The sequence below is a fragment of the Boeremia exigua genome (assembly GCF_020726555.1).
Source record: "Boeremia exigua strain MPI-SDFR-AT-0100 chromosome Unknown C7974scaffold_1, whole genome shotgun sequence".
Taxonomy (NCBI): domain Eukaryota; kingdom Fungi; phylum Ascomycota; class Dothideomycetes; order Pleosporales; family Didymellaceae; genus Boeremia; species Boeremia exigua.
Genome location: NW_025763518.1, coordinates 3,767,763 through 3,791,089, shown reverse-complemented (window position 1 = coordinate 3,791,089; position 23,327 = coordinate 3,767,763). Strand labels below are relative to the sequence as shown.

Genomic DNA, 23,327 nt, shown 5'->3' with positions numbered 1-23,327 from the left:
CTATATATCTACTAAAATAAGACTTTAAAAGCTACTAGAAGTAGTTACTCTTATAATAGATTAGTATAAGAAAACGCTTTAATAGATACTATAGGCGTGCTGTTGGTCGCCTCCAGGTTGGCGTGCACCACACTCTTTCGGGCAATGTGAAAGCACCGGCAAGCAGTGTTGATGGCCACCTTGACTAAGAATCGAGCTCTCGCACGGGTTTACCACTGACATTGAGCATCTGGCAGTATCGTGAGCGATTCATCTGGCACGAAACTTATGCGCGGTAAATGGTCAGTGTACACTGTGGCCAAGGTTTGACGAAACCTGGTCATAAAGGCGGCATCTGAAGCCTCGCCAATGTGGATAGGTATATTTGAAGAAGACATGGTGTGAAACCAGGGTCTTTCGTCAAAGAGCGGGTTTTAGACAGTGTCATCGCTGATGCTAGTGTTGGCAGGAACGGCCGGAGAAGGAGCCCCTTCCGCGGCAGCGTTACTCCGTAACCGTTGATTTTTCTCGACCAGAGCTTCTAGGGACCTTTCTGCATCAGCGACATGGTTTCCCAATCTATTCTCAGACAGGAGTGTACGGTTGACTTATCTTGACCTGCCGATCATGTGGTGGGTACACGCATCCGTCCTGGAGACCACCATCGCGGCAGATGGAATATTACTGCCCCCTTGTGCACTTCACCTTTCGTGAATGACATCTTCGGCAACTGTGAAGATCAGACGTGTGGCCCCTGACCCTTTCATGAGTGAGAGTGTTGCTCACGCCACAGATTTGCCTCGCCTCTGCGTTTGCTCATGCGTTGACATAGCGACAGAGGTTGTAATTCGCTGAACGTCCCTGTGGACCTCGATTGTAGACACGCGAGGGGGCGAGCGCAACTCGACAGACTTTTAGCTTACATAGTTCTATCAATGGCTATTGGTTATCCTTAGCGGAGAACTAATGCGGTGTGGTGCCACCCCCACTTCATGCCAAGCGATCCTGCATCTTTTATGCTAGCCGACGATGGCTGAGAGGACTTACGATAACCGAGGGACTTTGACTTTCGGACATTCGACGCAGCCTATCGCATACAGACGTCTGACTTGAACAAGTGTCAAGTAGCCAACACCCGCCTGTAGCAGTTCGTTGTGCCTGACGAGCCGGACGACACAGTGTGCACAACAGTCTGCTTGACTGACCCGACTTCGTTAGCAGGCCACACGCCTCAACACCTGTCTTCGGGACGTACTGACCTGCATCGATCGCACGTAAAGTGAGTCGATGCCAGCAGACCTTGCCAAGGTCATCTCAAGTGTGCAAACGTCTATGGTAAAGGTGCAACGGGCTCTCAGCCTCACGGCAGTCGAGGCGCTAGCATTTTCCAGACTAACGCCAAAGCATCCTTAGGAGCCTGCAAGAATGCTCAATGCTGTCAGCAACGAGCTTAAGACCGAGCTCAAGAACACCGGCGATACCGTGTGCACGATCGCTACCATCGTACGGCGGGTAATGGGAGCCAGAGCGGGCACAAAGAGGAGGGCTCGGGTCGTGGTTGACGCAAAACACAGAGATGGTAGAATGGGCCAAGGAACACGGACAGGTAGCGCCGAGAGCCACGCTGCGATCGTGACGAAAGGCACGAGGCTAGCGTGCGCAGCGAACACACAAGTTCTAAAGTGTTTCTCTATGTGGACCAGATGCAGGGTGATAGTCGGTGGCCATGCTGCCGACGATGCTAAGCGATCTATGGCGTCGGCACGATGGGATACAATGATTCAGGTGTAGGGAAAATGATAAGACAAATGAAAAGTGGTGGTTTGCCAAACAGTTAAGCTATGGGTATGATTAGTTTTAGCCAGAAACGTGAGCATGGACGAGTGGAGCACATGATGATAGCGGGCTCGTGATAACCGGAAATCAGAGTTACGTCATTCGCTACACTATGCTATTGGTTCGATTTCGAGGCACAGCTTCTCAACACTCATTTATTGTTGGAGACGAGCCGCAGTCTCAACTTGATCCTCAGACTTGAGACATACCTACCGAGTAAATGTAGGGTTGTTAAGATGACTACAAGACAGGCGGGACTGCCAAGTGATAAAGTCTTGCCGTGTTGCATATGCAGTGTAACCAGGACACGTTGCTAGCTTTTAGGTATATATAGTAAGAAGATTCAACTTACGAACTTGGTTTTTGATTTGCACTTCTAAAACATTTTGTGTACGATTCTTCTGTTGCTTATACAACCTGATACTGCCACCTTCACAGTACAAATCTGTCTGCATTTGGCGCCTACTGTGGCTATTTTAACGGGACAAGAAACAATGAACAGCACACTGACGTTATCACCTAAGCCAACAGGGCCGCACGCAAGGTTCTCAGGCCGATACCAGTATGCCTCCCTAGCAGGCAAATCGAGGACGATAAGGCTACTCAAGATCTGTGACGGGAAAAATTATACCTTGGAAGGCCAAAATGACATCGAGCGCAACCAATGTGAGCAAGATTGCTGTCAAGACATTGGCTCGAATACGCCGAGACTCGAATTGCACGAAACAGACCTGGACACTGCTCCTGCATATGAGGCTGTCTCATATGCTTGGGGTAGCGCGGCTTCAATGCAGAAGGTAGTGTGTAACTCTGGGGTGTTGCAAATTACACAGAGCTGTTTCAATCTTCTACGCACACTGCGCACAAGGGATCAGTTTAGCCCTCTTAGAAAAACCTCGCGTCGCCACGGACAGAAGAATGAGTACGCAAACAAAATCGGGTTCTATTGGATCGATGCCATCTGTATTGACCAATCCTCTCTACAAGAGCGCAGCCAGCAAGTCGCCATAATGGCTGCCATCTACCAAAAGGCCGATCAGGTGGTTGTCTGGCCGGAGTACCATGGAACGACGTTCATGATAGAAGCAATCCTGGCATCTGGATTCCACCATAGATGTAAGTTTATCAAGATTGTACTCAAGCTGGCGGCTAATTATATTGATTCAGTGAGCGAAGAGCAGGTTTGTCATCTACGTAGCTTGATTGAAAGACCGTACTTTACACGGATGTGGCCACTGCAAGAAATCGCACTGGCTAGATCGTGCTGCATACTGATCAGTGCAAACGAAGAACTCAATATCAGAAGTGTTCTCCTACTGCCGTGTGAAGGATGGAGATCCCAAGACGACTGGCCGCTGAGGTCACGTGCTGCGGCTGTCAGGAGCCAGTACGAACGGGTTATCTTCTTGCATCGACAGCTAGTAACAATTTTCCAATCTCAATCCTATGATTCGAAAATTGCTACACGACTGTCTTTGCATCGACAGTTACTGACGTTTACCCATTTTCACCCCAATGGCTGGACGAATGCTGAGCAATCACCTCTTCTTTTTCAGCTTGCAGGCGATAATCAACCCGAGGCTCCAAAATCCGCTGAACAACGGAGCGATTCTCATTTGGTATCTACAACCCTGCTCAGCGCCCGAAGTTTACAAGCGACTGAGCCAAGAGACAAAGTGTTCGCTCTCCACGGCCTACTCGAATAGTTAAACGCACCCTTCAGAGCTCCAGATTACAGAAAGTCCATCGAGGAGGTTTATGTGGACACGACTGAAGCCGCAATGTCATTTGACGGTAGCCTTCGCATCTTGGGCGGTCTCACCGGGAGCTCAAATTTCAACTTACCCAGCTGGAGTCCTGATTGGTCGGATCATCAACACATCACCGAGGTAGCAGAATGGCAGTACTACGAAGCTGCTGGGCAAAGTGAATGTTAGATTGATATCGAGAGACGAGAACTTTCCGTTTCTGGGTCTGTCGTTGACCTTGTACACTAAGAGCACCTTATTTTCCCCTCTGCATCGTTCCTGTACGAAGGCAACAATCTGACCGAAACACTCTTGAATAGTTTTGAAAGCCCTGGTAGCATACCAGTCCACCAGCATGATGCACTCCTTGAAAGACTATCCCTAGACATCTGGATGTCTCTTGAGAACTTGGGCTTCGACTCGTTTCCGTACGGTATGATGATACAGGGTTTTCTGGCAGGAATGAAAAAAAAAATTACCGGACAAAAACACCCAAGGTGGAGCTTCTACAATTTGATAGGCAATACAAGAAAGAACCCAGATTCAGAAAAGGTGCCGCATGAGCTCTGGCCCGCCTTACATGCAGGTTTGTGTCGAAGACTCGATCGTAAGAAGCTCTTCCAAACACAACACGGGCGTCTAGGCATAGCATCACCGGAGGTCAAGATCGGAGATTCGATTATCCTCCTCCGAGGATGCAACCTGCCTATGGTTGCTCGTCCGGATGGCGAAAAATGGAGGCTGATAGCTCCTTCACACATACCACAAGATGGGATTATGGAGGGAGACCTGTGGGAGACAGCTCCCTTGCGTCTATTTGTATTTCTATAAGCCAATCAGGCTGCTTTTGATCACATAAACTTTTCTAAAAGGCAGCAAAGCCACGATCACCTGGTAACGTTCCCAGAAATGTGAACGGTTCTGAGTACCAGTGCTCGGCAACCCTGTGATTGAACTCTTGTCAACCTGCTTAGTTCGAGGTAGCTCACGCAGTAGGCGCAGCGGTATTGGTGGAAAGGAAAGACTTCCAGTGTCCTGAATCATTTCACCTCAATCTGCCGCTCAGCTTGCAGCTCGAACTTGTCGATCCCTGGTAGGTTCGTGAATGAGTAACTATGAACATGTACATGCTTATATCAACGACCGAGGCAGCTCGCGATTGCAAATATGAATGACCCCTGATCTTCTTAATCGACGTATCACTAGAGCCCTCTACTCTACCCTCGCCTCAACGCCAACTCGCGTCTTTCCCCACGTAAAATCGTCCAACTTGTACAAAGTGTAGAATTGAACAACGAAGTTTACAAACGGAATGAAATAACTGTACATCATTGATCCAATACACAGCTGTACGGCATCAAGGACCGAAGTCGACGCCAAGATGGCGACTAGTAAGTCCCAGGCATTTCGATATCTCCCGAGGAAAAACAGCCAGAGCTTGGTCTGCCTGTCAAGTTTGACTGTGAGTGTAGGGTTAGATATAGGCACACTGTCATGTGCAGCTGGAAACCACTCACAATAGAACCTCACGAAAAAGAGAGCTGGGTTCACCACCCAGTGCAACAACGAAGTGAATACAGCCAACCTCTCCATCCAACCAGTTTTCCTGCGGCTTATGAGTAGGCTATCGCTTGTAAGTGGGCCTAGCGTCCACCTGCGGCGTTGACTCAGGAAGACGGAAAGGGTTTGCGGCGCAGTAGTATACGCTCGGGCACGGTGACACACACGTGTCTGGACGTCGGCGTTCTCAGAGAGAACCAAACACACGTGATCTCTATCCTCACTCATCATCGATCTAATCGTTCTAAACAAGCCGTCGGATGGCTTGGGATAGTATCCAAACTTTTGCAGGATGTCGTCGCCGCACGTGGACTCCAGGACGCGCAGGAGCTGACAACACCCAGGAAGGCATGTCACCCTGCCGCTGGTGAGGTTTTGGCGCAGTCGACGACGGTACTGACCAACCGTGTACTCGGCGTTCTGGTAGAGATAGGAAATGCTGAATTGCCCCATGGCTATGGGATCTGCTCGGATGTGACCAGTCACCCCAACAATCTTTTCGTCCTCCCTCACAGTCTGGATCAGATTGGAGACGCATTCTAGGTCGAACCTAGTATCGGCATCTATGCCAATAGCATAGTCGATTGACCGAATGGATGCCTTCTCGAGGAAATCAGAGAGTTCCGCGAAAAGCCTAGGCGACATCATAGCGAGCGGAGGCTTTGAATCGCGGTGGTTGAACTTGTGGAAAAATGAGCGTGCAAGTACGATTCCGTCTCGTTTCCCTCGGTTTTCGTTCTTGATGATGCAGATGATCGGAACCCCTCGAAATTCTCCTTTGATGATCTCAGCGTCCATGGGTACGCCATCCCAAGCTGTGTATGCCTGAGACATGGGAACGCTTGAGGGACGCTCGATGATGTCGTCCTTCAGATGTGCCGCTGCTGTCTTGGTCATACCTTTACTACTGGCTCTCCCATCGCAGACTACAAGGATGGCCTTTTTGTGGGCGTCCACCATTTTTTGCTCGGCCAAGGATCTCAGTGAGGTCATGATCTCTTGATACGTTTCGTTGTAACAGCAAAGTAGGTAGACGAAGTTCTCCGGTATTGCTGGAATCTTCGGGTTCGGTGGATGCAATCGTCGCACAAGGTAGGAGACGATGATGATGGTAATCTCGATGATATCTACCAACGGCCGGATCATCACCAGTGGAAACAGATACCAGAAGAACCGAGTGTAGTCCTGGAACATATACGCCATGGAGAGACTGGATCAGGGTAGTCAGCAACGACGAAATGACACATGGAGTAATGAAAGGTCATGCCACTCACTTTGCTAAGCCCAGGAGTGAACACGCCACATATTTTTCGAATTTCAGCCGCCTTAGATCTACGGATGGTAGATGCTCAAAGACGGTACGCAAAGTTTTCGAGGTTGTCGCGAGTGAATGTGGCTGGAACATGATGGGCGCGTTCGTGAGCTCGATCGCGGTGTGAATACTGGGTGCTTTGGTATCGAAACTCTTCATTTTGAAGATAGAGTGGCCTTCCGCTTAGGAGAACCGGTGCTATTTGGGAAATGAGAGTTGATCCAGAAGACGCCGCCCACGTTCCTAGTGCAGCAAAAGCTCAAATGTGCACAATTCGGCAATGTTTAGGAAAGTAATCGGTACAGATACTTGCACTTGTCTGTAGATTGATGACCGAAGCTGATCATAGTTATAGACCGTGGATGTTATTCCCAGAATAGAGCACAGTTGGGTGGTAGCTTCACGCGGCTGGTCATCACTACTACTTCCGGTTAACCAATGCACAAATGTTTCAGCTTGCAATAGTCTGCAGATACTAAGTGAAAGCGCTTTTTATAACAAGGCCGGAGCTAATCCCAGGGAATCATCAATATCCGGCCCTATCGTATCAGTACGCAAGTGCATTATGCTACCCCATGGGTATGTCTCAGAAAGCGGGTTGCAGGTAGCCGCGTATATACTCACATTGCTCCACCTAGAGTAATCGAACTTTTTTCCCGACATCGTGCTTGTTCTTTTGCTACTGGTTCTCTGCGTTGTTGGTCTCGAGGATCTTCTTTCTCTATGGTTTCCAGAACATACCCAATACGTCAAAGCGCAGCTGATGCTTTGCTTATCCACGAGCCTGATGAAATTACTACTATCGGAGTGATTGGAGTAGGCTATGTCGGGGAACACCTTATGGAGGCTTTCTCCTCCTCATTTCGGGTTATTGGCTACGACGTGTCGGCTTCACGCATAGACAGTCTACGCTTAAAGCATATCGAATCCGACAATATGAAGTTCTCCAACGACGAGACTGAGCTCAAGAATGCATCTCACTTTCTGGTCTGCGTTCCGACGACTTTGGGTCTGCACGGCGACGTTGATTCTTCGCATGTTCGAAACGCGATAAGCATGCTCCGTCGATATGTGAGCGATGGATCTATTGTAGTGATCGAGAGTACCGTTGCGGTGGGTATGACCAGGAAGCTTCTTGGACCGTTGGCTAGATCCCGTGGTATCTTCGCTGGGATGTCACCAGAGGTGAGAGAGAATTTGAAAAGCTCCGAGATGACAAATCCTGACATCCATACAGAGAATCGACCCTGGAAGAGTAGAACCACCCCCTAAATCGATTCCCAAGGTTGTTTCGGGACTTGACGATATTGTCCCAGGGTCTTTAGGAGCGATTCAGCGATTGTATGGGACCGTCTTCGATACCGTGGTGCCAGTCCGCAAACCCGAAGTAGCAGAGATGTCGAAACTTTACGAAAACTGCCAAAGAACAATCGCTATAGCTTACGCCAATGAAATGGCAGACGCCTGCTATGGGCTGGATATCGATCCTTTTGAGGTAGCCCATACAGCGGCCACCAAGCCATTTGGATATCTGCCAATGTACCCCTCACTGGGCATCGGAGGACATTGCATTCCAGTCAACCCAATCTACTTCATGTCAACCTGCAACTTGCCACTGCTCCAACAGGCCCACCAACGGATGATGACACGGCCTTCTCGCATCGCCAGCCAGCTCCTCACCCTGATACTGGAGGAAACCCACCGAAAGAAGGATGCAACTCACCGACCCAGCCTTCTTGTGGCTGGCGTCGGCTTCAAAGCTGGCCAGTCAGATTTGTCTAACTCACCGGGCCTGCAACTCCTCAACTTTATGCGTCACTCGGGCGAATTGGATCTAATGTTTTGCGATCCTTTAGTTAGCCAGAGTGCGATACCTGATGTACCGAGACTAGAAGAAAGTTGTTGGAAACAAGAAGTCTTGGGGACTTTTGACGCCATTGTGGTGGCAGTGAGACAGCCTTCTCTAGATTATAACGTTTTGACAGATCTGGCAGACGTGCGTGTTGAGATCTGGCAACAATGACAGCGGGTAGTTATTCGGAGACGACGCTATTATCTCAAAGCCAAGTCTTAGGGCATAGGAATTGAGAACTGCTTTTGGGAAATGCGATATCAGCTAGTGTTAGTAGGTATCCGTGCATTTCTCAAAGCGTCGTATGCTCTAGACCGCTTTTGAATGCATGTAGCCTCAATGACCAATGTGGATACACTTCAGCACTCTATCTCAATCACAATGTTCACATAGTCGCTGGTTTCTATACGTACTATACTTTGCCTCGGCGCCCAAATCGTTGCTCGGGAGCCTCGGACCCTAGACTATCCCAGAACGTCATTCCAAACCGGATAGTGTCTTTTCGATGTATAACAGCGGGCCTTCTGTGGCACACTAACGCATAATTCAATCTGTTACATAGCCGTACGTAGGATTGCCACGTAAGCACAGATATCGCGTGATGGATATTTTCCCCTGTACGCGAATCCTCTATCCAACAGATATAGTATAATAGCTGTTAGATGTATCCGCTATTTACTAAGCCAGATAAGGAAAGTAACTAGTTCTAAAATAAGGGAGGCTGTTCCGCAGGATGCCGCTGGACACTAAACTAGATCAGGAAAGTAACTAACTGCAAATCAAAAGGCTTACCTTAATCTAGAAGTAAGGATTCGAGGGAACTATACTTTAACAGGTGGATACTGTTTTAAGAGGACTAGGACTACAGAATTGCTAAGAAGACTCGAGTGTAGCTGATTCTGGCGTATATCCCACATAAGTGCACGGCGCATGGCTATAACCAGTTCATGCTCGACGAAGCTCGCGAGCACGGATGTAGTCTGGTCAAGTGGGCATATGCGTAGGAGACGCGGTAGGAAGTCTGGTCTCGGAGTCCTTCTCTAGGGGCACCATTCATGAACCAGCTGCCTGAAGGTACGACGTAGGGTAATCGAGGGTTTCTCCCAACAAAACCTTCGTCAAAATCGATTAAGGGAAAGGAGGCGCGATAACAGTACGCAGTAACGGAGTGACATATTCTTGAGATAGTCAAAATGGTTCACACAGCTTCTTTGTCACAGGCTCGTGGATTGGATTCCACGCTGAGCTCATCTTCAACACAATCTTCTGGTCCATAGCCTCGTCCGATGACTCCCAACCCGGCAGGGCGATAGCGTGACTGTGGTGAGCGGCAGTTAGGCTGGTGCCGTTGTGCCTGATGCCTTAGTTGATGGCATATTAAGGCTCCCTATTGGAGACGTGGGCTAGGAAGGGGAATGACTTTGTCTACGTGTCTACGTTACATCTAATCAAGGATCTCTTTAGTAAACAAGGAAGGAACGAAGGAGGTTGGCTCGGATACTTTCACTCTTCAATGCCGCCCCGTTATGACCTTGCAATACGTGTTTGGCGTGCTTCTCGGTGGCACTTGATCTTGAATTTCAAAGCAAAACAAGGCCGTTCGAGTTATCCAGGTCAGTATTTCTCCACCAGCTTAATCAAAGACCATACAGTAGGCAGTGCCTAAGGCTTAACTGCTGTGCTATAAAACCAGAGTGCAGACCCAGTAGAGAGACATCAAAGCAGAAGAAACCCCGACCCACACACCTTGAATCTTGAATACTTTACGTTACAACAGTCAAACCAAATATGAAATTCCTTTTACTCATCCCAACCTTACTCAGCATGGCTGCTGCAGGCATAGTGCCTAAATCCGAGAGTTCAGTGAATACGTTGCAAACACGCCAAGTACATGCACCTCTGAACTTGATTTCTCAACGCTAACATATGGTCGCTTTAGTGTCAACTCGAGCAGTGTTGTACGCAGGGCTGCGATGCACAGAACTGCGCCATAGCGTGTCAGGCATCCGGATTCAGCGTTGGTGCTTGTAGATGTGGTACCGATGGATGCGCAGCAAATGTCTGTGCATGCCGATGCTTCTGAGCCGCTGGCTTTGAGCGATTTGTTGGGCTGATAAGTTGTCGATTAAACCTTTTGGTGGGATAAGCTATGTAAGGCGTATTAGCAGACAGGAGGAAACTACACTCCAAACTCAATTTACTGGTACGCTGCGTGGGAAGGGTATGTACACAGCTCAAGAAAATCTGCACTCGTCGAATAGACATCATTGATTGAACCAACTAGTTCCTCACTCTCCGCTTCCATTGCTAAAAGTAATAAGTAAGGTGTCCTAGAGACCTCTATTCCTACTTGCCTCGGGGTGTCAACTTCAGCCATGCATCAAGGGCGGTATCGCCGAGGTCTATCTTGAACTGCCCCCAAGATGTTCTCTTGTCCAGTCCACTCGTTGTGATCTCCCAATGTAACCATGACGCCCCATTTTTTCATAAAGTCAGGAAAGGGCAGGTAAGTGTCACCACTATGAGTTCCAGGTCGTTGGGCCAAGGACATCTTAATAGACTGTTGTGGGTGAGCTGCGACTACTGTTCTCCAAGAATTTACAGTGGCAGGGATGGACAAAAAGAAACGTGAGAGACTTAGCGTTCGAGTCTCTTCGGCAGCACGTTACACTGTTCGAGTCGAAGTTGCGCTCTAATAGTCTTACCCCAAATGACTCCTGGAATTTCAGCCCTTGTGTTTGGAATCCGGCAAGCGCCTTTCATCAGTAGCTGCGCAGCCGATACGAAGTACACAGCCCTGCAAAGAATTGGTCGATGCTCATACTGACTTATCTCTGCGGGCGGTATCTCTGCTATCAACTAGTCAAGTTACGCAGTTGGCCAGGCAGAGAAGCGATCTTGCCGATCAGGCTCTTCCGCATGATCATGCGGAACTTCAAGAGTGCCTTGTATGTGTTTAGTCTCCCAAGCTTGCAACCTCTAATTCGCGATATTGTTGTGCTTGGCCTGGACTAACTACGGCCTTGCGCTCGGTAAGCCAAGGCCTCCACTCACACGAGTGTGGCGCGCTTAGACCAGTGTTCACTTGTCAACTTACTCAGTGTGCTCTCATCGCATGCCTGGTCGCATCGCTCATGTCATGATTAGTTCCAAGTAGCAGTGTTTACAGTAAAGGTCGCCGCGTTGTGTGCACTGATTCATTTGCTCGTTGCTATGGGCATCGCAACGCAACGCAGCAGCTTACTGCCCTGTCACAGACGCATAAAAATCCTACTGCAGTTTGCTCTCTTTTGCCTTGTTATTTGTATATGAGACAGCGAACAGTTTGTCGTTAGCCTCCAAGCTATTAAACGGAGCAATTTGGAACTCGTATACGGGCTATTAGTGGTGCTACTTGTCTTGGCAGAACCCTACAACGCTGCTGGGGCAGTCTTGTGTTCACGTGGGAAGCGGTATTTGTAGCAGTGTTCGATGAGACGAGGAAGAGTGCGGTTATCTTCAATGTTCTTACTCCCTATGTCGTAAGCTAGTACAACAGGCACGCCCTTACAGCAACAACCGAAGTCGTTGCAAACATCGCTAGCGGTGTTACCAGGTTACCATACGCGAAACTGCTTGACCTGTAAGGTCGTACCCAAGGCCTCACTCTGATGATGGCTTTGACGGTGCTCGGCACCATTATGATGGCGTCATGCGTTAGCGTCGAAATGTACTGCGCTGCCCAAGTGTTTTACTACGTTGGATACTATGGGATCCAGTTCAGCTTGGTCATATTCATCTCGGACTCAGTACCCATCCAGAATCGGGCGCTACTCTTCGGTGTTGTTTGGTCTCCCTCGTTGGTTTCAATCTGGGCGTATGGGCCCACTGCTGATCGTATCTTGAGCAACGTGGGCTTTTAGTGGGGCTTTGGAATCTGGAGTATCATCTGCTCCATCGCCTGTGCGCCCGTCCTATTTTTCATGTTCAAGTTTCAGAGGAGAGCGAGAGCAATGGGATTAATAACCCGGCCCAAGATGAGCGGTGGACGCATGCAGTCTACCCTCTTCTACATCAAAGAATTTGATGTTATCGGGCTCACTATACTCGCAACTGGGCTGAGTCTGTTATACCTATCTTTCAGCATCTATTCCTATCACGACGAAGGCTGGCAGTCGCCAATGGTCCTCATGGTCGTCGCACAGGGGCACACACCAGCACTTCTTGCGGTCGAGTCTGTCATACTTGACGTTGGAAAAAGCGCAGGATCGGCAATCGGGACTGCTATCTGGACCGACATGTTCCCAAAGAAATTAGCCAACTACTTGCCGAGTAGTGACATTTCCAGGCTAAACGATATACACGGAAGTATCAATGTTCAGTCCTCTTACCCTGTCGGAAGCCTAGCCCGCAATGCTATTGAGCACGCATATCTCGATACACAAAGGACAATTTTTTATTTCTGCTGCAGCTCTGTTAGTTATAACCTGGGCTTCGGTGCTTTTCTGGAAGGATATTGATGTTAGGAAGTTGAGCAAAGTTTAATTTTGAACTTCAGTCTTGTCTAAGTGGTTAAATCGTGGTTCTCAGTATAGAAAAAACATCTACTGAGATGAGCCTCGCTGACCACATCTGGACATCGGCATTCATTGCTGGCCCGCTCACGTAGCAACTCTCGATCTGTCGCAAGGTCGACGCAGTCGATTGCGCTGTTGGCATTCCTGGTTTTCTTTTTGAATTCGACAATAGCATCCCCAGCCTTGATAGCAGTGAGCACCAATCCAAGACGCAACAACTTAGTCGTACATCCTCGAGATAGTCTATATTATCGCCGTTGAAAAAGCTAACGAAACGTGAAACGCAGAATCTCGAGTTGTTGCTGCGTCGCCTCCCCATCCATTAAGCCCTGAACGTAGGCTTCACCTATCACTTGGAATTCCTCCCCAATGGGACGTATCACCAGCGGCGTGCTGCAGCCAAAAACAATAGCAATCAGATCACCGGGCCGTGTGTGATGCATTGGCTCGTCCGCGAACATATTGTCCGGCGCCCAACCCATATATCCATTTAATGTCAACATGAATCGTCTCTTCTTGACACTGCGCTCAACGCATGCGTAAGCCTCTGTATAATCATACTCGTTCGCGCCTTCAGGTATCTCATCGTCGAAGAAATCGCCAAAAGCCCATTCGCCAAGTGGGAACTCAGCAATGGATTTCCGAAACCCTTCCCACCGAAACCAGTATCCTTCTTGGCTAGCAAGCCATGTCCAATGCTTCTGCCAGAATTGGCGTCCTGCTCGAGCGAAGTTGGCAGGCAAGTGGAGAACTGCTAGATGTCTTTGGCCCGGCTTCTTTCCAAAGCGCACTCGGTCCATTAGTAAGGTACGGACTAGAGCTTCCCTTGTTTGAGCAAAGTCGCCATAAACACTGTGCCAAGAACTTGTGATCGAAGTAGTGTCCGGATCCCATTGAAAATACCCTGCGGCTGCTGCCGAAAGACCTGTGATCTCGTCTACAATGAACCCATTGCATTCCAGTACACGGTCATTTGTACTGAAGGCGAACTCTGACTTTAAGGGACCACTGGCTTGGTATGGAATCAGTGGCTCATCGTTGTCGGATGGTGGAAACAGATAAGTCGGTCCCCAGAGTCGGTGCTCTACTCTGCAATACCGGATCCTGCCCTCCCAGAACCAGTCTGCAGCCCACGAGGGGCATCCTGACGGACCCCATGGGTTGCCTTCGCGCAAAGGATCGAGACTTTGACCGTCTTCCATGAAAGCCCTCGCTGTTGCGGCGAAAACCTCTGCATGTGTCGCGCTGTAGTCTGGTCGCAATCTTGCAGCAACCGTGGGAGGAAATAGCCCCAGAAGCGCGTACACTTTGTCTCTCTCGTCCTTGCATTTGCCAGCGTTTGAGAGATCCAATAGTCGCCCAAAGGCATGCTGAGAACGTCTGCTGAGTGGCATGCTACCGAGCGTGGCAAGGTCTTGGTATACAAGATGCAGGCTGCTTGTTTTCCAAGCGGGATATCCTCTACCATGAACATCGTTTACTAAACACCGGTCCTTAACAAGCCACAGGTGCTCTTGGAGTGTCACAACCCCCTCGCAGAATGTGGGCCAAGGAATAGACGAACCTCCACACCAGACCCAGACTGAAGCGCCGCCCATGACTATCTCTTGGACTATCCATAGTCGATACCAATAGGATCGATCCATAATATCGTGGAGACCGAGCCATCCTGTGCTACCGAGGAAGTTTGGGTCGACTCGAAGACTACGCTCAAGTTCTTGCTCGCGTCCAGCTTTCCTGAATTCCGCTATATCGCGCAAGAGTTGAAGCCCAGCCTGACTGTTGAATCTAGCTATACCAAGCCAGGCTTCCACGGTCCATGCAGATCTATAGATGTCGCTCATACGCTGCACTTCGTTGGCTTGTTCTTCTCGGTCCAGCTGATTGATGCACAATGCATCTACCCAGAGGAGAAACTTCCCACAGAACAGGCCATCTCTACGATATTGGCGTAACGCGGCGTCAAGATTCTCTGTGACATCCACAGCGTTGCCATTCACGATTATCATCCGGCTGTTACCACGGTTGCCCCATACGTAACTGAGGCACGCGAAATCGCCCCATGCGAATCTGTGAAGATGACGGCCAGGCTGATGACTATTAATCCGCCAAATAGCTTCCAATTGGGGAGTATTGTGTCTCTTGACCCATTTGTCTCTCACGTTGACGTTACGCAGTATGCTGACTCTCTCTGGACCCTCGAGATCATCACCCGAGTGCTCGATATTAAACCTAGCGTAGTGGGCAGATAACTCACACAGGGAGTACGAGTCAAGCTGACATTCGACGATTGCATCATCATCGCGTGGGATGATGCGGATCAGTCGAATATCCTGGAGTTGCGCATTGAGAGGCTGCCAGAGTGGGTAGCGCTGCTTATCATCGGGCTCCATCACAATCAGTGAATAATAGATGTGACTAGCTTTCGGAAGCGCACGTCATAAGACCTCGGAGATTGGATAGATTGGATGTGGATTGCTGGTAAGTTGAAAAGCTGAAGTGCTGGAGATGGGTATGTTGCGAGGATTGGAAGCCTGGAGGTGCCCCGCAATTACTCCGTCCGTAACTCAATTCGCAGATTCAAATGATGCGCCAAATGCCCTTAATGCGCACCAACAAACTTAAGGCCATCGAGCTAAATATAGTAGCTGTCAATAAAACATAATCTATCGTCTCCGACTTCAAATCTGATCTGCTCCCAAGATCTGCTGGGCAGCGAGCCGACTGAGATATCGTTTCTTGCGTCCGTTTGAGACAGCATGAAATGATTCCCCAAGTCAATTCTTGCCATCTGGTTTCGTGAGCTACATCATGTTTCGCATGTGGCGTGTGGACTATCGCTACGTCATGTTTTGGCCCCCACCAACACCATCACTTCGCTTGCTGCCTAGTTGGGATTGACCCTCGATCTCCTGAGCTTCCGATACTAGGACCAACAACTGCCCACATCAGCTCCTCGATCCAAGTCCACGGTTTACCGTATGCACTATCGATCTCGCAGCTGCCGCTTCCGCGAAACATGCAGCGACCAACATGGAGAGGAGCCCCGGATGTGAGCCTCATCGATCATCAGATTGCGCATCCCGACTGCGATGCCGCTCAGCTACAAGAAGCGCTGGAAAGAGGGTTTGGCCCTAACACTTGGTGGCAAAAAGCTCTGATCGAAGAGAGTGATCCTGATCTTGAGCGCTCAAGCCGATTTCCTGGTCATATCTCGTGGCGGAATGTCAACACACCTCTTCACAGATTTTCATCAGCAAGGAAACTAGACGCGGTTCGTGTTCTCCTCAAATATGGCGCGCAGATAGAGTTACGAAACGCTATGGGGCGAACGGCACTGCACGAGGCCGTTTTGTGGGATCGTTCTGAGGTAGTCATGTTACTCGCTGAGAACGGAGCCGATGCAAATACGGTCAGTGAACCTGCATCGTTCGAAGCTTACGAGACTTCTCGATTGTGGTTTGCTGGACGATTGCCTCTTTATGAAGCCATTTACAATTCGAATCTCGAGATCATCGTCACGCTGATAACAGCCGGTGCAGATTTCCACCACACATCTGAAAGCGGCTGGACGATCTTTGACCTTGCTATCCTGCACAGGGATAGGTCGATTATCACGCTGCTTCTCAAACATGGAGCCCAAACATCACAGTGTGCTCCCAGTGAGACTGCATCAGAAGAGTTGTGAGAATCTGCACGGTTGCTGTTGGCACATGTAGCTCGCTTTCCATCTGATAAGTGTAAGACAGCATACTCACACGTCGTAAACCAACCAGAATTCATCACCGCCTGTGAAGACCTATCCGTCTACCAGCACCCTTTGGACGTTTTTCTGGAATTGCTTTCTCAGGCAGCGGAATGGCCTAATCCGGAGAGTTTTCAAGCAGCTCCGGTCTGCGTTGGCTGTGCTAAGGCTCTAGAACAGGCGTCTCCCGAGAAGCAAGGTCCGTTCGAAGTCCATCCAAACATGCGATCTCTGGCTCAAACGAAGGATGAATGCAGTCTGTGTGCGATCTTCGGCGACGCGTTCGAAGTAGGCTCCAACGCCAGTGCTCTATTGCGCACGGATGGTGATGATGACGATGAAGCTGAAGACAGTCGCCCTGTATCAGTGACAGTGGTGATTGGGAAGTTTGGTCGTCACTTAACTGTGTCCTGCGGGATACACGAAAAGAAACTGGACCTGTACCCAATGTCTGGTGAGTAGTCCATCTCGTATCGCGTGTCCTGTCTGAAGCAACGTGAGAGCAAACTGAACCAAGACACACTCAGAATGTTTTATCTCCAACCATCAGAAATACCCTGATGATCAAGTTCTCGGGACTGCATCACCGCGAGCGTTCGAATTGGCACGCTCATGGCTCAGAAATTGCCAGCACAATCATCCGTGCTGCAAACGTGGGCTAGATGTGGATTCTGCCCTCCCGACTCGCATCATCAACGTTGGGGATACATTAAACCCGCCGTTCCTTCACCAGAGCAACGGCGAGTGCGCTCCTTACGTGGCTCTTTCATACTGCTGGGGCAGTAGCGGGAACTTTAGAACAACAAAGGAGTCTTTGCTAAATAACTCAAAAGAGATACCCTTACAAGCACTACCTGCAACTTTACGAGATGCGGTCATCGTCACAAGAGAGCTGGGTGTTCGCTACCTCTGGATCGACGCAATTTGCATTGTACAAGACGACGCGGAAGATTGGAACAGGGAAGCGGCTCAAATGCAGAGCGTATACTTGAATGCTGCTGTCACATTATCAGCGATGGCTTCTGATGATGCCTCGGGAGGGCTCTTCCGCTCCCGAGGACCCCGTTTCGTGAGTCCTGTTCATCTACCACTGCATTTCCCTCCCAGGGACCGACCCTCATGGGGACAAAGGCCACCCAAGTTATATTGGTTCGTACTGCCCGCCCAGGCATCGATAAACCAGTTCAAGCCCGGTCCTGTCAGCTCTCGAGCTCGGACGCTCCAGGAACAGCATCTAAATCAACGGATCATTCACTTTGACCCAGAGATGATGTTTTGGGAGTGTCTGAGCTCGCATGGCTCTGAGTTGGACCCTGAGGGTCAAAATCACGCACACTCGAGCGTTCCGGGAGGTACACGTAAGCAAAAGCGCCTCCTACAAGGCTGCCCATATGCCCGAGATCTGGAGATCTACGGCCGAGATACTGATAGCGAGCACGCCAAGGCTACTGCTGTGAAAGACCGCCTCTCCGGATACCTCTACGAACAGTGGCAAGATCTAGTATCTGAATACTCTTCCAGAAGTTTGACTAACCTCACAGATAAGATCCCGGCATTTTTGGGCTTGAGTAGGACTCTGGAAGCTCGGTTGCAGGACGAGTTCATCGCTGGGATATGGAAGGAAAATTTTTGGTGCACTGTCAAACCGGGGGTAGCATCGAGAAATCCTCACTATCCGTCTTGGACGTGGGTCTCAGTTGATGGCAAAGTCCAATATAGGTGCAAATCTCTCAAGGGGATCAGCTGGGAGCCTTCCAAGATGGCGATGGACATTCATACATCTGGTCCCTCTCAGAATCGTGTGACTGGAAACGTCAGACTGAAGAGCACTCTGCGCAGATTCCCCGCACATTTTCGCTTTGGGCTGTACAGATCTTTGAATGGGTATGAATTAGCATCGCATGCTTTGAATCTTTTATACAGTCGCACTGATGATGATGCAACCAAGCGAGTCGCCAAGAGCTTTTTTGACCTATCCGATCATAATGCGAAAGAGCAAAAGGAGGACAAGAGGCTAGTTGAGGAAGGCTTTCGAGATGTACGAAGCTCGTTCCAGGAATCAGAAGATTCTGCGAACGACTGGGAAGGCGCCGGAACCGACATACACTGCGTGGTAATTGCCCGCATCCCCAAAGGACCGCCAGTTTCCACTGGGAAAGGTGCTCGTTGCTACGCCGGCCATCCGTTCCCACATGGGAGACCCGCATCGGTCATTTGCATCTGTCTTACACGTGTCGGTGATGGACAGCCCGAAGCCGGGCTGACAGGAGATGTGTACCGTCGAATAGGTCTTTGCGAGTTCTGGGACCGACTAAGATTCTGGGATGGCGCCATGAAGGATGAGTGGGTTACCATCATCTGATCCCGTCAAAAGATCGAACAAACGTTTGAAGCTGACCGAGGATGTCTACGCTAGGCTGCGGTGAAGACTGCCTTCCAGGGTAGTGCATGCGACGAGGCTTAGCGGATGCTAGTCACATCGAGCATTCTGCTCTGGCACAACAAGAACTTGCGGACAGTGATCGTCATGTGAATGCACGTGCAGAGAGTGATCTGTTGGATGTTTGGATGATGAAATTTCTGGGTTGGAGGAGATCTTCTTCGTGGAGGTGTCCAGTGCGAGGTGATAAAGTGGGACTAAGACGTTCAAGGCCGACCCAGCGCAGATCCTTGTACGCCGTACTGAACAGGCAGCTACCTTCCAACTTACTTTGCATGGAGCATGGCGAGGACTATCTTGTCCGTGCGAAATACATCACCGCACCTCGCCCTCAGTCATTACGGCAGGGTGCCGAAAACTCCCATTTCTTGCATTAGCCTCGAAACCACGTGGGCGTTCGCCGACCGATCGCCTTTCATGCAAGGGACGGCTCAAGATGAAGAAAGATGCTGATTGGTTTTGACGAGAGCCACTAACCTGTAGCTCCAACTTAATTGCAAACCTTTAGCGGGACTCACCAACCGCCACCTAGCTCGAAAACGGGATCGACACACTTCCCCGACCCGCCACTGCAGCGCAGTCCCCCATCTCTTGCATCCAACAAATCGGACTCTGACCAGACAGTGGACTAGCTACCAGAGTTGGCCAATTCGTGACCCTGATGCAGACCATGCCTTAGTTGCATACCCAGACAGTCCACCCTGCTATACACCTGCCGATTGTCTGATGTGCGTGATTCAGTCTGCGTGATTCAGTCAACTCGAGGAAGGTTCGGCATCCGCCATGCTAGTAACTGCCATAGTAAGGATTGGCGAGCCGCGTCTTGGATCTCTGGTGATCGTCAACAACAATGGATACCAATCAGATCCGCAATAAACCCTGTGGGACCCTTCAGATCCTTTTCCCAGTTGCTTGTTTCTGGGTCCTTCGTTTGACCATCTCACACCATGAAGGTCGCTCTTAGTCTACTCGTTCTTTCCACCGCTACCTGTGGCGCTCTTGCACAGAGTTCAGCGCCATCAACTGGCTTAGACGCACTTCCCCCATGTGCAGTACGTGAGATAGTGAGCCATAGATATCAAGCTGACCATACCAGTTGACCTGCCTGATCACAGAAGTCTCCCGTTCGCCGTGTCAGTTGACTGACTTCAGCTGTACCTGCACCAATGCGCAAGTCTTGGGCGGCGTTGAAGCATGCGTCCTACAATCATGCAGTGTCAAAGAAGGCCTCACAACGAAGAATATCACCTCGACGATATGCAACGCACAGATCCGCGACAAAGGCGGCAGACTCAAAGCCATCAACATCGCGCTCGCCGTTCTTTCTAATATATCCGTAATTATACGGCTCGCCACAAAGGCCGCTGGCCACAATCCAAGCTACGGCTTTGGCCTCGACGATGTGTGTCTCATGGTGGCCACGTATGTGGGCATGAGCAACGCTATCGTCATCGATCGTTGCACTATACCATCTGGCCTTGGTCGAGACATCTGGACACTGGAATTTCAGACCATTACCAACTTCGTGCGATACTTCTACGTCGTGGAGATTCTCTACTTCGTTGAGCTCCCGTTTCTCAAGCTGTCCCTGCTTTTCTTCTACCTGCGCATATTCCCTGGGTCGAAGGTCAAACAACTGCTCTGGGGGACGATAGCGTTCAACGTTGCGTTTGGCATTGCCTTTGTCATTGCGGGAATCTTCCAGTGCAGACCCATATCGCACTACTGGACGTACTGGGATGGTGTTGATACAGGCGGCAAGTGTTTCAACATCAACGCCCTCGCATGGGCGAACGCTGCGATCAGCATCGCAGTGGACCTGTGGATGCTGGCCATTCCGCTTTTTCAAGTTGCTAAACTCAACATGGCTCGCAAAAAGAAGATTGCAGTATCTATGATGTTTCTAGTCGGTACATTGTACGTCCCGACGCCCTATCAACCTTCATAGCTAACAACACAACAGCGTGACAATTGTTTCAATCCTGCGGCTTAGCTCCCTCGTCTCCTTTGCGAATTCCGTGAACCCGACCTGGGACCAATGGGACGTAACGCACTGGTCGATAGTCGAGATCAATGTCGGCATCATCTGTGCCTGCATGCCTACATTCCGTAGCCTGCTTGCTGGCGTGCTTCCGAAGGTGTTCGGCTCGTCAGTCGGCTCGTCTTATCAGCGCCAAACAGACAACAGGGCTCGGACGCCATTGAGCCCACTAGCAGATGCCAAAGCCAAAGCCTCAGTGCGTCTCCGCGAAAGCTTCAGCACAAAGGGTAACTCTACGAGTTACGCGGATTCAAGTATGTCGCGCACCAAGACTCAAGACGACGAAGTTGAGCTGGTGCACTTTGACGCGATGAATCGAGAGCGAGGAAACAACCCCTGTTGAGCGCTTGCACTCAGTGATTCTGTAGGCTGCAGAGACCTATCATATCGTAATACAAGTCATCTTGCCAGAACTTCTCCGAAAATCCCAACTTCCAGCGCATTGAGCCCAGGTTCAGCTTCTCGACTTTGGATTCAGCACTAAATGAGCGAGGTGCGTTTTTGCGAGCTGTATTCGAAGATAGCGCGACACATGTCTGTGGCGAATGCGAGGCCCAGGGGAAGGAACTGCGAGTTGACCCTAAGTTCATGCAGTTTTCACATGCATTTATTGTTCCAGCTTACGGATATGCAGCTCAATTCAAGCATAGCGATATCACCACCGCCGGGGTTGACCGCAACTAACCTCGTACCTGCGCGATCTCCCTGCGTCGTCCCATTTGGCGTCTGAACCGACACCTAGTTGAAGGTAGCAGTCTCAGAGTCAGTGCATGCGCACGCTACTGGGATGCTGCTTGCTAGTCTCGAAGAGCTTGTGACAGAGGCACTGTGATTGGGTGCTATCTGGAGATCGGCAAGCAATGCCGAAGTCTGTTGTCTGTCAAGTGTCCACGACTCAGTATGATGAACTTTGATTTCTCCATCACTCTGGTCATCTGCTTGAGCACATCTCCAGGCTCATCGAAGACGTTGGAACACATTGCGTACCGAGGTAATGCTTCACATGGGGTCGTCATGCCTGACCCGAGTCTCGGTTAAGCACGAAAGGCTCTAGACTTATCAGGGGTGCCTGGCAAGCGGCACATCACGCGCACGAGCGTTGAACGTAGTTGGCCGAGCGCCCTCTGACGGCTTTCTCAAACAAGATTTGTTTCGTCTCCGCATGTCGTTGTCAGAACTCAGGCACACAGCCACGCAGCTGGATCCTTTGACGTACCGACGAGCACTGCATCCCATGACATTCGATGTCGATTGAATCTTATTCCACCGCTCGAACATGCGCAGAGCGGAGGAGAATCGCGGAAAACAACAGCAGAATGTCATCAAGAGCGTGCCGCTGCGTCCGTCTTCTTTCTGGGTCAAACACATCACGTCTCGAGTGCGCTGCCTCAAGTTGCCTCAGGTCCATGCCTCAGATGCTGTGTATGATCCTCTGTATGACCTCGCGCGCATGAGGCTCGACCCCGTACTTTCAGCGCGAGTGCGTGTATAAAGCATTGCTGCCTGAAGGCTAAAACTAAACATCAGCACACTTGCGACTGTTTCTGCCTCTTCTCTTCTATTTACCCAATTACTAAATTCCTCTGCTGGTCCAGAAACACCTTATTTGCGTCATTATGAAGTTCATCACTCTGTTCGGTTTCGCGGCAACTGCATCTGCGGCAGCAATCACAAGTCGGCAGAACGGGAATGGCGCAGTTCAGAAAGGCGCACAAACACTTGTGCTGAAAGAAGTCGGCGGCATCCCAGGCAATGAGTGCTTGACCTTCCGCAACAATGGTAATACTCCTGGTCTACTGATCCTACCGCGGCTGACCATCGTAGGCGAAATCGTGGACGCAGCATGTGTAAACACAGCAGCAGACCGCCAGCTTACCCCGTCCACTATCGGGGGTGCAGATGTGCTCGCGGTACAGCGATCGTTCTCAAATGGCTTCCGGCCAGACCTTGTCAACACACAGGCGTGCGTTGGCTTCAACGGAACACATTTCAAGGCGCTCGACTGCGCAGACAACAACTTGGACCCTGTCAGCTTTCAGAATGGTCAGCTGGTCAGCGCAAGTGGCGCATGTCAAAGCGGGCATGACGGTGCCGCTCAGATTACTGTCGACCCCGCTGGGCAGAACTGTGCGCAATTGACGAGCAGGAGGGTCCAGCCTACAGCTCCGTGAGCTCTGGTCCTGTAATGCGTAATGGGGTAGGCAATATGAAGAGTGTCCCGTGCACGGAATGTCTCCGTAATATCAAACAGGTTAATA

The 23,327-nt window shown here is 50.1% G+C and overlaps 9 protein-coding genes across 9 annotated transcripts; 7 read left to right on the top strand and 2 right to left on the bottom strand.

The window, feature by feature from the left end:
• The first annotated feature begins 2,184 nt into the window (after positions 1 to 2,184).
• On the top strand, positions 2,185 to 3,741 carry C7974DRAFT_30082 (heterokaryon incompatibility protein-domain-containing protein). The gene is made up of 3 exons (XM_046137815.1): positions 2,185 to 2,931; positions 2,983 to 3,434; positions 3,493 to 3,741. The coding sequence occupies exons 1-3, from the start codon at positions 2,310 to 2,312 to the stop codon at positions 3,523 to 3,525; spliced, it is 1,107 nt and encodes a 368-aa protein (XP_046003645.1). The 5' UTR covers positions 2,185 to 2,309; the 3' UTR covers positions 3,526 to 3,741.
• On the top strand, positions 3,740 to 4,501 carry C7974DRAFT_30070 (uncharacterized protein). The gene has a single exon (XM_046137808.1). It carries the CDS (start codon positions 3,957 to 3,959, stop codon positions 4,392 to 4,394), a length of 438 nt encoding a protein of 145 aa, XP_046003644.1. The 5' UTR covers positions 3,740 to 3,956; the 3' UTR covers positions 4,395 to 4,501.
• A 274-nt stretch (positions 4,502 to 4,775) lies between these two features.
• On the bottom strand, positions 4,776 to 6,729 carry C7974DRAFT_350012 (chitin synthase; the record flags this gene model as incomplete). The annotated part of the gene is made up of 3 exons (XM_046139451.1): positions 6,398 to 6,729; positions 5,081 to 6,333; positions 4,776 to 5,023 (listed from the first exon to the last, which is right to left on the bottom strand). Exons 1-3 carry the CDS (start codon positions 6,592 to 6,594, stop codon positions 4,776 to 4,778), a joined length of 1,698 nt encoding a protein of 565 aa, XP_046003643.1. The 5' UTR covers positions 6,595 to 6,729.
• A 429-nt stretch (positions 6,730 to 7,158) lies between these two features.
• C7974DRAFT_440559 (uncharacterized protein) lies at positions 7,159 to 8,458 on the top strand (the record flags this gene model as incomplete). Its single annotated transcript, XM_046145331.1, has 2 exons — positions 7,159 to 7,620; positions 7,673 to 8,458. The coding sequence occupies 2 exons, from the start codon at positions 7,159 to 7,161 to the stop codon at positions 8,456 to 8,458; spliced, it is 1,248 nt and encodes a 415-aa protein (XP_046003642.1).
• Positions 8,459 to 12,303: 3,845 nt separating this feature from the next.
• On the top strand, positions 12,304 to 12,877 carry C7974DRAFT_440557 (uncharacterized protein; the record flags this gene model as incomplete). Its single annotated transcript, XM_046145330.1, has 1 exon — positions 12,304 to 12,877. One exon carries the CDS (start codon positions 12,304 to 12,306, stop codon positions 12,784 to 12,786), a length of 483 nt encoding a protein of 160 aa, XP_046003641.1. The 3' UTR covers positions 12,787 to 12,877.
• Positions 12,878 to 12,965: 88 nt separating this feature from the next.
• C7974DRAFT_384484 (heterokaryon incompatibility protein-domain-containing protein) lies at positions 12,966 to 15,456 on the bottom strand. The gene has a single exon (XM_046140849.1). The coding sequence runs from the start codon at positions 15,234 to 15,236 to the stop codon at positions 13,110 to 13,112; it is 2,127 nt and encodes a 708-aa protein (XP_046003640.1). The 5' UTR covers positions 15,237 to 15,456; the 3' UTR covers positions 12,966 to 13,109.
• A 406-nt stretch (positions 15,457 to 15,862) lies between these two features.
• Positions 15,863 to 19,321, top strand: C7974DRAFT_468405 (uncharacterized protein; the record flags this gene model as incomplete). The annotated part of the gene is made up of 3 exons (XM_046146394.1): positions 15,863 to 16,505; positions 16,563 to 17,042; positions 17,251 to 19,321. The coding sequence occupies 3 exons, from the start codon at positions 15,863 to 15,865 to the stop codon at positions 18,948 to 18,950; spliced, it is 2,823 nt and encodes a 940-aa protein (XP_046003639.1). The 3' UTR covers positions 18,951 to 19,321.
• Positions 19,322 to 19,877: 556 nt separating this feature from the next.
• On the top strand, positions 19,878 to 21,417 carry C7974DRAFT_30042 (CFEM domain-containing protein). The gene is made up of 3 exons (XM_046137796.1): positions 19,878 to 20,080; positions 20,125 to 20,945; positions 20,992 to 21,417. Exons 1-3 carry the CDS (start codon positions 19,976 to 19,978, stop codon positions 21,410 to 21,412), a joined length of 1,347 nt encoding a protein of 448 aa, XP_046003638.1. The 5' UTR covers positions 19,878 to 19,975; the 3' UTR covers positions 21,413 to 21,417.
• A 1,144-nt stretch (positions 21,418 to 22,561) lies between these two features.
• C7974DRAFT_29528 (uncharacterized protein) lies at positions 22,562 to 23,326 on the top strand. The gene is made up of 2 exons (XM_046137677.1): positions 22,562 to 22,848; positions 22,894 to 23,326. Exons 1-2 carry the CDS (start codon positions 22,686 to 22,688, stop codon positions 23,238 to 23,240), a joined length of 510 nt encoding a protein of 169 aa, XP_046003637.1. The 5' UTR covers positions 22,562 to 22,685; the 3' UTR covers positions 23,241 to 23,326.
• The last annotated feature ends 1 nt before the right edge of the window (position 23,327 follows it).